The sequence below is a fragment of the Artemia sp. Qi Xiang Cuo genome, chromosome 5 (assembly GCF_049724085.1).
Source record: "Artemia sp. Qi Xiang Cuo chromosome 5, ASM4972408v1, whole genome shotgun sequence".
Taxonomy (NCBI): domain Eukaryota; kingdom Metazoa; phylum Arthropoda; class Branchiopoda; order Anostraca; family Artemiidae; genus Artemia; species Artemia sp. Qi Xiang Cuo.
The window spans coordinates 57,670,889-57,689,397 of NC_142798.1; the positions used below are offsets into that span (position 1 = coordinate 57,670,889).

General features: G+C 33.0%; 1 protein-coding gene across 6 annotated transcripts in view; it reads left to right on the plus strand.

Annotated features, from left to right (window-relative positions):
* LOC148952312 (uncharacterized) overlaps positions 1 to 18,509 on the plus strand; it is a 233,018-nt gene that overhangs the window by 30,959 nt on the left and 183,550 nt on the right. For all 6 annotated transcript variants that reach the window (XM_089088923.1, XM_089088924.1, XM_089088926.1 and 3 more), the window contains one exon: positions 875 to 961. In XM_089088923.1, the coding sequence (XP_088945049.1) occupies positions 910 to 961 (52 nt within the window). In that variant the 5' untranslated portion in view covers positions 875 to 909. The remainder of the gene's footprint in view (positions 1 to 874; positions 962 to 18,509) is intronic.

The window sequence follows — 18,509 nt, forward strand, 5'->3', positions numbered from 1 at the left end:
TTCCAAATATATAAATTTTATTAAGTTTAGCATTACTCATCAAAGGCTACGAGCCTGAGAAAATTTACCTGATTTTTTAAAGAGGGGGGAAACGTCCCCTACAAGTGAAAGAATTTTAATGAAAATCACACCGTCAGATTCAGCGTATCAAAAAAACCTATTACATAGGTTTCAAGCTCATATCTGCAAAAATCTGCAACTTCGTATTTTTTGCCAGAAGAAAAATATAAGAATATAGAAGTTCGTTACGTACGTTAGTTTGTAGATATGTCAAAACCAAATTAAGAGGCAGTCATTTAGCAAAAAAAAGTAAAATTTCTATGCAAATTTTTTTACTTATTCAATCACGATGAGCCAAAATAAAAGCTGCATTAACTAAAAAAAGATAAGAAATTAAAAAAAAAACAAGTTTTTACACTGAAAGTAAGGAGCGACATAAAAACTTAAAAACGAACAGAAATTATTCTGTATATGAAAGGGGCTGTCCCCTTCTCAACGCTTCGCTCTTTACGCTAAAGTTTGACTCTGTCTTACAACTTTATTTTTTAAAACAATAAAAAACTTTAGCGTAAAGAGCGAAGCGTTGAGAAGGGGACAGCCCCTTTCATATACGGAATATTTTCTGTTCGTTTTAAGTTTAAATGTCGCTCCTTACTTTCAGTTTAAAAAACTTGTTTTTTTATTTAATAATATTAAAGAAGAAATTGACAGTTAACCCATCTATGCGTAGCAATTACTTAGTTGATATGACGCACGCTTTACGCACAAGTGATTTTTGACAGTTCGTTCTGCATCCTATACTAAATAGCATTCCATTCATTCTAGCACTGTGCCAGCCCTGTGCGTGTAAACTAATTATATTTTCTCTTTCCAGTCATACTTCAGGCTCCAGTTAATACGGCTCACAAAATGAATAGACAGAGTATACTCCTAACATTGATTTATGCGCTCTTCTATGGAGGTAAGGAATAATTTTTAAGCATTACTCCCCTCCCAAGCTTAAGGTTTCGTTAAGATTCAGGAATACCAAGGACAGTGAAAATGAAAACTCACTGTCTGAGTTGGTTAAATGGAAACTTCACCGTCATACATACCTTTAAAAAAAGAAGAATTGTGAATTAAATTTCTTATTAAAAAGACCTCCATATGCAGTTTTTAGTGGTGGGTGTAAAAACAAAACAAAAGAATAATAAAGAAAAACGGGAAATTCGGGCAAATAAATAGCAAAAAAAAAGCTGAAAACATATGCCACCGTTTAGCTTTCTTTCGTAATAACTAAGGAAGAAAGGCTTTGTCAAATTTAACTTATTAGTTTTGATTATTTATTTTCATGGTCTGGCTTGTCAGCATTGACCAAAATGAGTTGATGCCGTAAAAACTATATAATTTTGAACAGTGGCGGACCCATGGGGCTAGGGGGTGCCCTCCCCCCTACCGTAGTCTAAAGTAGTGTAATTTACTTAATTAACTCAAGTTTCCATTAATTAAACTTGCTCCTAACGCAAGTTTATCGGATCAACGTATTTTGCACCCCCCCCCCTATTTTTTTCGGATCAACCTATTTTGCACCCCCTCCCCTAAAAAAATCCTGGATCCGCCCCTGATTTTGAAACAGCCAAAAGAAAAGAAAACCTTGGTTTTCAAATATGAAAGTGGTCTGGAAACCTAATAGTGGACCTAAAAGTGGTCCCAGGGAAAAATGTTTTTACTCTTTAACTGTATTTGTTGCGCTCATAATCGGTTTTACTATAGTACTATAGTACTACCAAACTTTAGCGTAAAGAATCGTAGTTTGAGGAGGGGGCAGCCCCTTCATTTACGGAATGAATAATTGTCGTTTTAAATAAGTTTTAATGTTGCTCTTTATCTTCAATAAAAGAAAGTGTTTTATTTTATTTTTACTCGTTTTTAACTCTAAATTAGGGTTACCCTAAATGTGAAGAGGGCTACCAATCCCCTCCAACTGAGGAAAAATTAATAAATTTTGCATATTTAGAATCAGTATAAATAATACATTTTGTTATCGCACGTATTATTATCAAAACTTCATTCTTTAGAGGTTTGGTTTATATTAACAAGGGTTGCTCTATATTGCACTGCTGATTGATCCAAGGCTCTCTTTAAATTTGAGGGACTCTACTAATCTCTCCTTCAACCATTACTTTTACATTCTAGTTTAATATTACAAGAAAATGCTATGAGAATGAAAATCATTCTGAAAAAGTGTACCCCTTAAAATATTTATTAAGGGGGTTTAAACTATCAAAAAGTAATTACTGGGTCTTCATTTCAACGGTTTTCAAGGTTAATTCTTTCAACGAATCTTTTTTATAGGGACGTCCCTCATAGACTCCGACGCAGGACCAACAGGAAGGGCCCCCGGAGAAACAAAAAGACATTAAAAATGTAAATAAATGGAGAAATGAGGAATAGTCCCATTTAAATCCCTGTGAAAATAAAGCTCCTTATAACAATTGGCCACATCGGGGAAATTACTTATTGCTACTCATGATGCATCCTCTCCTGTATCTTCATCTTTTTTACGGTTAAATGTACGGATGTAACCCTTGACCTGGGTCAGGAATATAATTTTAGGATATTATACCTACCTGGGTAGTATTATTATTACTAAGGGAAGCAGATGCAGTGAAGATATTAAAAATAGAATAGCCAAGGCTCAGGGTGTTTTTAAAAAAAGAAAAAACTTGGCCTGCGAACCGAGACTGGAATGATAGAAGATGCAGTGGTGACAGTGGTCAAATTTAGCTTTGAAACGTGGGCGTTTTGAAGGAAGGTGGAGGATTCGCTAGATTTTTTTTTCAGGGAAATTGTCTACGGATTTTTTGGGTATCCGTCTGAGTGACCATATTTCAAACAGTAAGGCGCAGGAAAAATGTGGTTAAATCCCGCTTTCTATGCCTATAACGAGAGAAAGCTTGAGATGACTAGGACACGTTCTTCGGACGAAGGATAACAGACGAGCAAAAATCTTCCTTTTCGGCGAACAATCTAATACCAAGCGAAAAGCAGATGATCTCCAAATGGGGTAGGAAGAGGTCGCAAGAAGGAATTTGAAGGAAATAGGGACTTCTTGGGAGGGTCTAAGGAGGGAAGCTTTGAATAGATTGAAATGGAAGAGAAGCGTGCGCAGCTCTGTTGGACTTAGGCAGCTTCGTGCTGCAGTGGGTTGTTAGTCGTAGTAGTGCTATATAATCCTTTATGTTATACAGGAAAGATTCTACTACAATAGGAAGGGAGCTGTCACCCTGTAGCGCCCATATTTTCAGGCTTAGTTCAAAAATATTCCTGGGAATTAAGCGAGAGTAATTTTAACCTTTTCCTTCGAAGCTTCTTCTTTATCAAACAGTTCGTGGTAACGAACTGTAAGTAAGGCGAACCGGCTCAATAGTAACAGAAACTCTAAAAAACTGAATTTTGATACCAATAAATATACTAAAAGAATCGGATTTTTATGCTTATTTCAAATATATAAGTTTTATTAAGTTTAGTCTTACCCATCAAAGTTTACTGGCCTTAAAAAATTATCCTTATTTTCAAAAAAGGGGGAATCACCCCTTAAAAGTCTTATAATCTTAATGAAAGTCCTACCATTAGATTCAGCTATCAGAGAACTCTTACTATAGAGGTTTCAAGCTCCTGTCTGCAAAAATAGAATTTTGTATTCTTTGCCAGAAGAAAGATCACGGATATGTGTTTATTTTTTTATTTATTTTTTCTTGTTCCAGGGGTGATCGTATCGACCCAGTGATCCTAGAATATCGGGAGAGGGTTCATTCAAACGGAAATTAAAAGTTATAGTGAACTTTTTAAGTAACCATTAAGACTGGAGGGCAACTGGGCCTCCTCTCACGTCTATTTATCTGATTACAATTATGAGTTATCCAGTTTGTTTAGTATAATAAAGGTCAGTATAGTTGAAAGATCAAATAATTATGTCTTTAGGTGTAAAATGACCCCCTACAGTCCGTGGGGAGAGACCTGTAAGATATAAAGAAAGAAAACGATCAAAATGTTTTTTTTAAGGCCAGACGAAAATACTGAAAAAAAACACACAAAGCAAATATTTTGAGAGGACAACCGCCTCTCTTCCTCAGCGCGAACAATATAATATATTCAAAGAAAATGCCGAAGAAGAAAACCAACAAAACAAACGCGGAAAGTCAATGTGAAAGAAAAACAAAAACAAATGAAAAAAAAACAAAAAATTAAAAGATAAATAAAGTTTAATAAAACCAAAATTATATGAATTAAAACCAAATACCTAACAATCATAAAGCGAGTCATTCGCCAATATCTGCGATTTGCACAAAGTCCCAAAAATCAGAAATATCATCGACGGATACTAGCGTTGTTCGCTAGTATCCGTCGATGGCACCTCTGATCGATAATTTTCCCCTCCTCAATGCCTCGCTCTTTACGCTAAAGTTGTTATTGTCTTAAAAAGTAGAGTTGTCACAAACAATCAAACTTTATTGTAAAAAACGAGGCGTTGAGGAGGGGATAGCCCCTTTCATATACGGAATAATTTCCATTCGTTCTAAGTTTTAATGTCGCTCTCTGCTTTCAGTTGAAAAAAAAACTTTTTTTTATTTAATTTATCAGAGGGATCATAGAGAAATGGAAATTAGAGCATAAAACGCTCTTTTTGAGGCTTCGAGCACACTCTCCCTACCTACAAAAAGTTCCGCCGGCTTTCCTTTGCAATAGCTGATGCTCAATTATACACCCAAGCCTTAAATGAATCAAATTAGTAAAACGTAGCTTTAAAATAAATGTTTATATTAACCGTTTATTTCATGTGGACTACGTGCATCTTTAGGAACGAATGTGCCACTTCAAGGAATTACTTCCTCAGAAGCTAAAAATTTAGTACTTACATTTTCAATAATCATAAATTGATTAGTTCTATCGGAAATTTAACTGAATTTTCCCTTTTTAATCCATAAGTATTGTTTTCAACTACAAAGTGACAGAAAACGCTGCTTTACTGTGACGCCATCTTTCTTACTGCTTAAAAAGCTCACTTGAGCTATCAGGTTCCCTTTAAATCATCGTTCTGAAAATGTTATGCGACCATTAGTTATGACTCTACATTATAGCTGAATTTGATGGTGTAATTTTCATCAAAATTCTCTTGTGTGTATTTTTCCCTCTTTCAAAAATCATCCGAATTTTTTTCAGGCTCGTAATTTTTGGTGGTTAACTTTAAAGTTAATGAATTGAACAGATTTAGAACAAACATAAAAAGCAGATTGTCTTCATGCTCCTTTTAATCAGGTTCATCAAAACTCCTTTTTAGAATCTCGGTCACTATTATCACTCCTTACCTACAGTTTGTTACCATAAGCCGTCTGATCTAGATTCTCGCTTTTGATTATGGGGCTGTAAAAAGACAAGCAAGTTTTTTAATCCAAATTATAGTAAATCCCTCCAATCTGGTAGCGTAGAAAATCATATTTTGGCCTGGTTTTTTGAATAGTTGAAGATGTGGAAGCTTAGTGCCCGTTCTTGTTTGGAAATTAACTAAAAAAAACAAGTTTTTTTCAACTGAAAGTAAGGAGCGACATTAAAACTTAAAACGAACAGAAATAATTCCGTATATGAAAGGGGCTTTCCCCTCCTCAACGCCGCGCTCGTTACGCTAAAGTTTGACTCTTTCTTACAACTTTATTTTTTAAAAAAATAAAAAACTTCAGCGGAAAGAGCGAGGCATTGAGGAGGGGACAGCCCCTTTCATATACGGAATAATTTCTGTTCTTTTTAAGTTATAATGTCGCTCCTTACTTTCAGTAAAAAAAAAAACTTTTTTTTTTAGTTAATTTCTGAAAGTTTTTGAATTAATGCAGCTTTGATTTTAGCTCACCGTATTTGAATAATTAAAACGAAATTGGCATATTTATTTCTCTTTTTTTTTTGGCTAATTGGCTTTCTCGAAATTTTGTTTTGACGTAACTCACGAATTAACTTACGTAACGAATTTTTACATTCGTATGTTTTTATTACGTATATTAGGGAGTTCGCTCTCTGGTCAATACCTCTCTCTTTACACCAAAGTTCGAATTTTGTTCGAATCACAAACCCCTGAATCACAAAGGCCGGTTAATTAGAATTGATAGCTCTTTTGAAAGTACAAAAAAAAATTTAGCGTAAAGGGGGAGGTATTGACTAGGGGGCGAACCCTCTCATATACGTAATAATTTCTGTTCGTTTTAAGTTTTGATGTCGCTCCTTACTTTCAGTTAAAAAAAAAACTTTTTTTTTTTATTTAATTTCTGATCGTTTTTTAAATAATGCTGGGAAATCTGGCACCCCTTCATGGTAATGTCCCTTCCCCCAATGAAATATCCTCCATGGAAAGATCCTCTCCCGTAACCCCTACTCCGACCCCGACCCTTCACTAGAAAATAGGTATTTTTAGGTCTTTTAAATTATTTAAAAGGGTTCTCCAAGAAAAAAGTTTATGTTTCAAAGTTCTTTCTGTTAGGCCCGACTAATGTAGTTAAACTCTTTTTATATGAAGTTCAAATTTCCACAAGCTATATTTGAAACAAGAAATCTAATAAGGCTTCAAAATGTAAATACGTATTCGATTGCCTTTTCAGTATACCAAGGGCATCTGGTACTTGTTAAGAATCCAGTAAACACGCGATAAGTGAAGTTTTGTTAATGCTAATGAAATAATACAAAATAGGATGAAAATATAATAACTCAGAAACAAATTTTGGCTATATATCTACACATTAGGGGTGGGGAAGGTAAAGCATAGCCTATACTAAATACGTAAAGGTACCTAACCTAGGTACCATTTTTTGCCCCTTTAACCCCAAAAAAACTAAAGTTTAAATCTTGAGCAATACCTCACAAGGCAACGAAAACATATTTCTCATAAAGTATCTTTGAGATTTCGATGCGGTCTTTCTCGCGTGTTTACCGGATTCTTAACAAGTACCGGCATCTTTTCATTGTTCCTTGCTTGTCACCTAAAAACATCGCAAGATATGTCATTAAGGGATCCCATACACGTTTAGATAAAAATTACAAGTTTACGTAATAAATATTTATTGATGGTTAGAATCCCATATAGGTATTAATAAACACATATTCGATCATAAACTGAAAATAAGCATAGCCTGAAAACACATTTTAGCTATTCAAAACACATTCAATGTTCTTGGATCTGGTGTCACGTTTTCAAACTCAAAATACAAGGACGATATTAAACATAAGAGATATTCTTCTTAGGGGTTTTTGTCTACTGAGTTGTGTTTACAGAGATTTTGTTGTGTGTCAACATTTGGCGCCTCTATTACCTAACATAATTGTATGCACTGAGTTCCAAATATAACCAATATTATTTAGCAATATATTGTAATTTCACGAACTTTAAATTAATTGAACTAAAAACAATTCGGTTTTTAGAGTTTCGTTTTCTAATGAAAATGGTCGCTCTTTACTCGTCTTAACATTGAAAAGAACGAGTTGATGCAGTGTCAGTGACTTGTTTTCTTTCCTTCGTATTTTTTTTTCCGGTTATTTACTTTTTTGTTCTTTTTTTGCTCCTGATTTGACTGAATAGCGGAAATGGAAGTGTTTATTTAATTGCATTTTCTTTAAACTATCGAAGTTTCTGTTTAAATTTTGAAAGGCAATCAGCAAATAAAACAGTCACTATTACCAACTTGCTCTATATATTACAGGCTAAAATTATTTCAAGAAAGTACTAATCAAACTTTGACATACAGAACGGAAGGCTGAGAGAAGTAATAGCCCTTCATTTATATAGGATAATGAATTTTCGTTTCAAAATTTGATATTGTTCTTTACTTTCATGTTTTAGAAATTGTTTTTGCATTTAACTTAGTAAAGAAACCCAAAAACAGGCTTTATTAACTCAAGGAGGTTAAGGTGGTGAACATACAAAAGAAACAGAATTGGCAAATAAAGAGGTGAGATCCCTTAATCGCGCCTTCTGAAGCAAAGGTTATATCAAATCAAAAGAAAATTGACATGGTCAAAAAGATTCTCGAAAGGAGATATTTTCCTTAAAAGAAATTGAAAAAAGACGACTGAATCTATTGAAACATTTTACTGAGGTAAATATCTTCTTTTTTTTTGTTCCTATTCTGATGAATGCTGTCCTTGCGGTTAGGAGTCTCTCCTTTCAAGATTGTAAACCAGAAGGATCATTTTGTTTGATCAATTAATGATTTTTGCGTTAATAATGTGCTTAGCCGACGGTTCATCCACATTTGTTTAGACTTTAAATGCCGATCGAAATTAAAATCGATTAAATTACTTAAGTTAAATAGTCAAATAAATTTAGATTTAATTTGTATCAGTTAGTTATTTGTAGAAAACCTCCAAGAGACTGGCCAGCATACAGGGTTGTTTGATTATCTTAGTTTAGCGTTAAAAAAAAATATGAAAGGAGATTATATATATATATATATATATATATATATATATATATATATATATATATATATATATATATATATATATATATATATATATATATATATATATATATATATATATATATATATATATATATATAATAGCAGGATACATTATCCTGCTATTATCTTGCGATTAACACTTAAAGGGTCTATGTATCGAGTGCTAATGTCTCACAAAACTTTTTTTTTCTTAAAACAAATAACTTTTTCTTTGGGTCCTAAAGAACTAAGGAAGTTAGGGTACGACAAATTGAGTGGAAAGTTTTATTGTTTTGAATCCTAAGTTGAAAATTTGCTTAAAACGACTTTATTCATGCTTTTAATTCTTGTTTTAATTTTAGTTGGTTGAAAAAAAATATCCACTTTTCTTCTCATTCAGGTTATATTGATTTTGTTAGCTTTGAAGTTACTAAGTAACGATTTATATCAACAAATATCTTTGAAATAGAGGAATCCTCGCCTGATCTCTAAGCAGTAAGGACAATCTTAATAAAGGTACATATTTGTTGCCAGTATGTAAGGGAAGGGGGTTTCTTTCCAGGGAGTGAATTTTTCAGGGGAAATTTTACATTGGGGGAATTTGCCAGAATTCCTATACGAAATTCGTCTTATGTATTGCTTTTTGTTTGCCGACTCAATTTTACGCGTGGAGATATTAAGGGTACCTGTCTGGGGTAAATTTTCGTCAGGATTGAATTGTCTAGAGAATAAATGCGTGGGAAGGAGGGATTTTTCCGTAGAAATGTATCCAGATTCCCTGGAATTATTTAAAAAATGATCAGAAATTAAGTATTTTAAAAACAAGTTTTTTCAGCTGAAAGTAAGGAGCAACATTAAAACCTAAAACGAACGGAAATTATTACGTATATGAGGGTGTTGCTCTTCCTCAACACCTCGCTCTTTACGCTAAAGTTGGGATTATGTCCAAATTCTTTAAGAATGACTCCTGAAACACTATGTTCGTTTGATTAGAACAATGAAAAGCTTTTTTTTTAAGCACTAAAAAACATTAGCGTAAAGAGTGAGGTGTTGAGGTAGAGCATCCCCCTTCATATACGTGACAATTTTTGTCCGTTTTGAGTTTTAATGTTGTTCCTTGCTTTCAGTTGACAAAACTAGTTTTTTTTATTTAATATACACTATAATAAATATGAATTTAGTGCAGCCCCTAAACCTTTAATCTGCGACCGGGATTGGCCTATAATTCAAAACACACATACAAAATAATCGGGAAATAACAATAAAAAAGAAACAAACCCTCCAGTCTCCAATACTCAAATTCGACTTAAGTTCTAGATACGCTCGCGTAGGTGATTGATGGATTCTCCCGCCTTATCAGCATAAGCAATATCTTGCATTTGAATGTCAATGGATTGCATATCAAAAATCTAACTTCTATACTAGGAAACATTGATGAAGTGCCACTTAGCCTTTTACATTGATGCTTCATTTTATTTTGGGAGAAAATAAATCAGTTTTGCCTGGACTGGTAAATTTCTGGATTTTTAATGAGAAGAATCACATAAGAAAGTGGATGGGAGATGGGGACTTACCATTTTTTATTTTAACTTATGAACCAAATTTCCTATTTTTCCTGTTCAAAAGTCGAAGGAAAACCCTATTTTTAGCTCAGGAGGGGTCCAGCCAAAATTTTATTTTCGTTTGAACACACTATGGTCCGTGAGTCAGGTAGCCGTTTTGGTACTTGTGTATTGTGAGCCAAACCCTCAAGTGTTTCATTTAATTAGAACCTTTTTCTTTGACGCTCAATCCTAATCAAATATCACACGATATGATGAAAATATAATACTTTAGGAACGAATTTGAGCTATATATTTGCACATTAAGGGGTGGGGGTTTAGTATAGCGGGTCGGCATGCAAAATATATAAGGTGCAATTAGTCTGCATATTATGAAGTAAGAATTGTTTTCTAACTTCAAACTGTCCAAATACTGTACTCCCTCTTCTCCTAATGTGCAAATATATAGCCCAAATTATATATTTCCATTCTATTCTGCCACTTGTCTTTGTCTTGTCTCACGCTAAGCTGAAAGAAACCGGTTTGTTCTCGAGTTTTACACAGCGTAAACTTGAGTGTTTGGCGTATAATATACAAGTACTGCCGTTTTTTATGTCTGACATTGAGGTTTTGAACATTTTTGCCACCCATTTATCCTTAGGGATAAATTAAAAATGTTGACGTGTTATTAACGTAATTGATTTAAAATGTAAAACAGTTCGTGATAACGAACTGTAAGCAAGGGGTCACTTGGGCTAATAGAGACCGAAACTCCAAAAAAAAGAAAATGTGTTAACACTTAATGCATCAAAAGAATTGACTTCTTATGCTGATTCCAAATACAAAAAAATCATTAAGTTTATAGTTACCCATCAAAAACTGCGAGCCTGAGAAAATTTGTGGGATTTAAAAAAAAAGGGATAAGAACCCTTAAAGAAAGCTATCTTAGTGAATTAGATTCAGCATGTCCGGGAACCCTTGGGTAGAGGTTTCAAGCTCCTTTCTGAAAAAATGGAATTTTGCATTTTTTCCCAGAAAAGAAACACAAATGCGTGTTATTGTTTTTTCCCACGGGTGACCGTGTCGAACCAGTGGTCCTAGAAGGTTACTAGAGAGCTCATTCGACCAATACTCAAAAACCTAGTACCTTTTTTAAGCAGCCAAAAAGATTTTGCCATGAGAAAGTGGTGTCTTCTGCCATTTTGTGGCACCAAATTGTGATTGTTTCCCAAAGAGGACTAATTTGCTATCAATTGAAAACTCTTGAGATAGCCAATCGTTTTATAAGTATCCAAAAGCAATATAAAGCTTCCCTTTTACAGAGGAAGTAATTCTGCACGGTGGCGCATTCCTTACCGAAAAGTCACGTAGTCTCACAAGATAAATGGTTTATCTCAATGTTAGATTTACTTAAGTTGATTAGCTTAATTTTTCATAAAATTATGTTCGGTGGTGTATAATTGCGCATGAACTGACGGAGTTGTTTTCCTATAAGCATTGCTGTGCAAAAGTCAAATTTTGATTGAAATAGTTTGATTTGAGGGTAGCAGTAAATTGTATCTATTGAATACTACCGGTCCTATAGGAAGATATTTCTACCGGTCCTATAGGAAGATATTTCTACCGGTCCTATAGGAAGATATTTCTACCGGTCCTATAGGAAGATATTTCTACCGGTCCTATAGGAAGACATTTCTACCGGTCCTATAGGAAGATATTTCTACCGGTCCTATAGGAAGACATTTCTACCGGTCCTATAGGAAGATATTTCTACCGGTCCTATAGGAAGACATTTCTACCGGTCCTATAGGAAGAGATTTCTACCGGTCCTATAGGAAGAAATTTCTTCCGGTCCTATTGGAAGACATTTCTACCGGTCCTATAGGAAGATATTTCTACCGGCCCTATAGGAAGACATTTCTACCGGTCCTATAGGAAGACATTTCTACCGGTCCTATAGGAAGACATTTCTACCGGTCCTATAGGAATATATTTCTACTGGTCGTATAGGAAGACATTTCTACCAGTCCTATAGGAAGACATTTCTACCGGTCCTATAGGAAGACATGTCTACCGGTCCTATAGGAAGACATTTCTACCGGTCCTATAGGAAGACATTTCTACCGGTCCTATAGGAAGACATTTCTACCGGTCCTATAGGAAGACATTTCTACCGGTTCTATAGGAAGACATTTCTACCGGTCCTATAGGAAGACATCTACCGGTCCTATAGCAAGTCATTTCTACCGGTCCTATAGGTAGACATTTCTACGAGACGTATACACCTTTTCAAAGAGAGTGAGTATCCTCTCACATGGCATTATACTTCTACCGGTCCTATAGGAATTCCCATACTATTTGCTTACTTTACGTTCCTTCCTGTGCTATTTGGGTGCATTGACTTGCCAAGGCCAACCAGACAGGTTTCTGGTGGGTATAGTCTTGTTTTTTGTTTTTTGTCTGGGTGTTGGTTGATTTTCTTTTTGGTTTTGTTCATTCTTGTTTTGTGTGGCTTGTATGGTTTGTTTGTTATAGTCTGGTTTGGTGGGCATATGCTGGTTTGAAGGGTATCGTTTGGCTTGGTGGGTATAGTCTGGTTCGGTTTTTCAAAGAGAGAGAGTATTACGCTTTACTTTTTTAAATCGAAAACTAGAGATTGTCTAATTGCGTATTTAGGGATGGTTTTGTAAGGAAAGCTGTCTATCACCCATGTGTTATCCACAGTTCCATTTCTTTGTAGTCTGTGCTATCAAGAGCGGTTTCTGATTTTTTGTGGACAATTGCCTTTAGCCAACAATAGTTTGATATGAATGTGTCGATAGATAGGATTTGCGAATTTGATCCTATTAAGGTGAAAAAAAGGGTTAAACTAATTATCAGTTAAGGTAACCCCTCGGGGTTGTTAACTCAGGCAATTTGTTATAAATTTGAGACATCAATCTATGAAAATGGTTAATGATGATAGAATGACATTGTGAGTTGACCTAGCTTTACTTCTTGGATGTGTTCTGTATAATACACAAGTTGTGTTTGAACAGTGTTGTCAGTTTAAAATAGGATCCAACGTTATAGTATACTAAAAAGTTGATACTAAGAGAGATGTAGATGGCAAGAAAATAATTTTAATATAGAAACTCAGAACAAACCATAGAAATCCTTGCAAATCAAGTAGTAAGGTGTATGTGAGTACGACCCATCAAGGATTAAAAGCACTAATGACCCAAACCAGCAGAGAGATCAACCCTCCATAGGTCCCCTATCCCCAAACTCGAAGGGTGCCCTCTCCCCTCCAACATTTGACCCCTCTCCCCCCCCCATTTTTTTGATTTTTTTTTCTTTTTTTTTTTTTGGCAATTGACATTTTTTCTGATAACAAGTATCATTCATTACGATCGTAGCTTTCAAATGTGAAACTACAGTCCATTTTTGGATTGAAAAATAAACTATTTCTGTAAAATCTGAGTTAATAAGGGTTTTTGATCGTAAACTCTAGTTTCTTGTGAGAAAATTATGGAAAATACAATTCTCTAGTTCAAATGTGAAACTGAAGTCCATTTTTGGATCGAAAAATAAAACTATTTCCGTAAAATCTGAGCTAATAAGGGTTTTTGACCGTAAACTCTAGTTTTTTTTCAGAAAATTAAGTATAATACCATTTTCGGATTCAAATGTGAAACTTAAGTCCATTTATGGATAGAAAAATAAAACTATTTCCGTAAAATCTGAGCTAATAAGGGTTTTTGACCGTAAACTCTAGTTTTTTGTAAGAAAATTATGGAAAATACAATTCTCTGGTTCAATTGTGAAACTTAAGTCCATTTATGGATCGAAAAATAAAACTATTTCCGTAAAATCTGAGCTAATAAGGGTTTTTGACCGTAAACTATAGTTTTTTGTAAGAAAATTATGGAAAATACAATTCTCTGGTTCAAATGTGAAACTTAAGTCCATTTTTCGTTAAGTCCCAGAGTGAATAAATTCGTTATCAACATCCTTTGTCAGATACATCAAATAAAATTGACAAAATATAAATTTAAGAATGAATAAATGCTTTAACAACATACTTTAACGGATATGTCAGATAAAATTGACAAAATCTAAGTATCAGAGTGACTAAATTTTTTTTATCAACATCCTTTGCCAGATACATCGAATCAAATTGATAAAATATAAGTGTTAGAGTGAATAAATTGTTGTTATCAACATCCTTTGCCAGATGCATCAAATAAAATTGACGAAATCAAAATTTCAGAATGAATAAATTCATTATCAACATCCTTTCTCGGATATGACGGATAAAATTGACAAAATCTTAGTATCAGAGTGAATATTTTTTTTAACAACATCCTTTGCCAGATACATCGAATAAATTTGATAAAATATAAGTGTCAGAGTGAATAAATTTTTCTATCAGCATCCTTTGTCAGATACATCAAATAAAATTGACAAAATCTAAATTTCAGAACGATTAAATGCTTTAACAACATCCTTTATCGGATATGTCGGATAGATTTGACAAAATACAAGTATCAGAGAGACTAAATTCTATATCAACGTCCTTTTCTAGGATACATAGGATAAAATTGACATAATCTAATCGTCAGATTGAATAAATTTTTTTTTATCAACATCCTTTGTCACATACATCAAATTAAATTGACAAAATCTAAATTTTAGAATGAATAAATTCATTATCAACATCCTTGGACACTCGATATCCTAAAAGTGTTTGATTCAAACTTTTACCTTGAGAATCGATGTTGTTAGCAGAATTTCAAAAGGATCGTTTATGAGTGTTGGCGTAACTGATGAAATAATTTAGGTCGTATCATAAATTTTTTATTTTTTATTTTTTTTAATACAGTAGTTTTTCAGTAAGGACACTCGATATACTAAAGTTGTATGATTCAAACTTTTACCTTGAGAATCGATGATGTTAGCAGAATTTCAAAAGAAACATTTTTGAGTGCTGGCGTATCTGATGAAATAATTTAGGTCGTATGATAAATTTTTTTTTTTTTTTTTTAATGCAGTAGTTTTTCAGTAAGGACACTCGATATCCTAAAATTGTTTGATTCAAAATTTTACCTTGAGAATCAATGTTGTTAGCAGAATTTCAAAAGGATCGTTTATGAGTGCTGGCGTATCTGATGAAATGATTTAGTTCGTATGATAAATTTTCTTTTTTTCTTTTTTAATGCAGTAGTTTTTCAGTAAGGACACTCGATATGCTAAAAGTGTTTGATTCAAACTTTTACCTTGAGGATTTATGTTGTTAGCAGAATTTCAAAAGGATCGTTTATGAGTGCTGGCCAATCTGATGAAATAATTTAGGTCGTATGATAAATTTAATTTATTTTTTTTAATGCAATAGTTTTTCAGTAACTTTTATTCTGTGTGTTTTTTTTTCTTTACTTGGTGATCATTCAAAAAGCAAAGATTTCAGTTAAATAAATAATTCTTGTACCTTTTAAAATAGCTTTACGGGGTTTGAGAGACTCTGTTGTTTTATTATGTGTGATTTTTTCTTTACTTGGTGGTAATTCAAAAAGCGAGGATTTATGTTAAATAAATAATTCTTCTACATTTTAAAATAGCTTTACGGGGTTTGAGAGACTCTGTTGTTTTATTCTGCGTGATTTTTTCATTACTTGGTGATCATTCAAAAAGCGAGGATTTCTGTTAAATAAATAAGTCGTGTACCTTTTAAAATAGCTTTACGGGGTTTGAGAGACTCTGTTGTCCCCAGCAATCAGAAATTAAATTATAAAAAAAGTTTTTTCACCTCTTGAATACACAATACCGAAATTTCATTCAACTTTCATGTAAGAAAATTATGGAAAATACAATTCTCTACTTTAAATGTGAAACTTAAGTCCAGTTTTGTATACTCATAATGATGAGGACTGATGGCTCTAATTCAATATTTTTTTTTTCATTAAAACATACTATTTTTTCTTTTTTAATTTCGAAATTATTCAACTTTTTTTTTTTTTTTTTACATATCTTAAAATAACAAAATATGCTTACGGCTCTATCAATTGTAATCTATGATTTCTCAGAGACACGATGCGGCTTTCCCATTGGTACTCTTTGGCCGGTTATCGACACTACCTAGTTTATTGCATGTATTAAATCAGTATTTTTTACGCAGTGGAACGATAAACACATAAGTCGTATCTTTAAAAAAAGTGAAGATGGAGCATTTTAATAAAGTGTGTTTACATAACAAGGTTATTGTAGAATTGAATGCCGACAAGGAGAAGTATTTAAACTATGAAACAAGTACCAGTGGTAACACTATTGGAAATGTATGCATGGATTGTCATGACAGTAAGGAATTAAAATTCTTTGGAATACCGAAAAAATTCAACTCTTATGTTGGTGGATATGCGAGATTGAGATCTCCAGAGATGATTGCACTCAAAGAGAATGCCAACATAAAAATAATTGTTGATGATAGAGGACAACTCCTTGCTACTGTTTCAGGTAACACATTACCTACTGATACATCCAATCGTCGGCTTTCGGGTATTAGCATTCAACGGAAGGTCAAAAAAAGAAAGGCCTACTCTTCTACTAATATCGTAAATCATATCTTGTCTACATGCCGAAACTGTTACCTGTGTAAAATAATGTGATAATAGACAGTGAAATAGCCAGAAAAATAAAAATGGAAATGTCAGAAAATATCACTATGGAATATAAAGATGAATCGATGAAAAACAAAGCACAAGCAAACGTTACTGCCATTGATCAAACAGTCAATGAACCAAATAATACCAAAGACGAAAAGCATATTGAGCCTGTTGATGAGACACCAGTAAAAATTGTGTATGACACAAAATGGAATAATGATTATTCTACTGATTACGAAATAAGAGAAGACAATAGCAACAATATCAAGAGAGAACATGGTGGACTATTTTATGGAACAGATTCAAAGTGTCCAAAGTTAATCATTGATATTAATAATGTATCATAATATATTTTTGTATTAATATTCTACACAGCATTATTTCATTAAAAATATTACATTGTTATGTGTTTATTATTTTTATAGTAAGCTAGCATATCAAACGTTTAGAATGTCTTTTAAAACATCGGAGATGTAAGAAAAGGAATTTGCATACATCTATTGTCAGACACATAGGATAGCATTAACAAAATCTAGGTATCAGAATGAATAAATTCCTTATCAACATCCATTGTTGGATATGTCATTATGTCATTATGAAAAAATTGTAAGTACGTAAGTAAGTAAGTAACAAACTCTTTATTGGATTCACCTCTTGGATACACAATATAGAAATTTTATTCAGGAAATTAAAAAAAAATTGAACAAATTCCTTATTAACATTCATTATCGATTGAAGTCGCATCCTAGAAAGACAATACGGCAATTTCACAAAATTTAAGTATAAGAGTGATTAAATTCTATATCAACATCCATTTCTCAGATACATAGGAGAAAGTTGACAAAATCTAAGTGTTAGAGTGAATAAATTTTATTTATCAACATTTGTTGTCAGATACATCGAATAAAATTGACAAAATCTAAGTGTCAGAGTGAATAATTTTTTTTATCAACATCCTTTGTCAGATACGTCAAATAAAATTGACAAAATCTAAGCTTCAGAATGAATAAATGCTTTAACAACATCCTTTATCGGATATTTTGGATAAAATTGACAAAATCTAGGTATCAGAGTGACTAAATTCTATATCAGCATCCTTTTCTGGGTTACACAGGATAGAATATCGGATAAAATTGACAAAATCTAAGTATCAGATTTATTAAATTCTATATCAACATCCATTTCTCAGGTACATGGGATAACATTGACAAAATCTAGGTAACAGAATGAATATATTCTTTATCAACATCCTTTGTCAGATACATCAAATCAAATTGACAAAATCTAAATTTCAGAATGAATAAATGCTTTAAGAACATCCTTTATCCGATATGTCGGATAAAATTGACATAATCTAAGTATCAGAGTGACTAAATTCTATAACATCATCCTTTTTTCGGATGCATAGGATAAAATATCGTATAAAATTAACAAAATCTATTTATCATACTAATTTTTTATCAACATATTTTATCAGTTACAACGTTTGTAGTTAACAAAATCTAATTATAAGAGTGAATAAATTCTTTTTCAGCATCCTTTTGTCGGATATGTTGAAAAAAATATGCAAAGTCGACATAGCTTTATTTCATTTTTTAAATTGCAAGTAAGTAATAAACTCTTTATTGTTTTCACCTATTGTATATACAATACGGAAATTTCATTCAAGAAATTATGAAGTAATTGTAAATATGTAGCAAACTCTTTCTTGAAGTCACTTCTTGTGTACACAATTCAGAACTTTCATTCAAGAAATTACGAAAAAATTGTAAGTAAGTTACAATCTGTCTGTGGTTATGTGCAAGGCAGAGCAATTTCCTCACAAATTCCACTATTTAATGCCTCCTCCGCCCCACCGCAGCGACTGCATA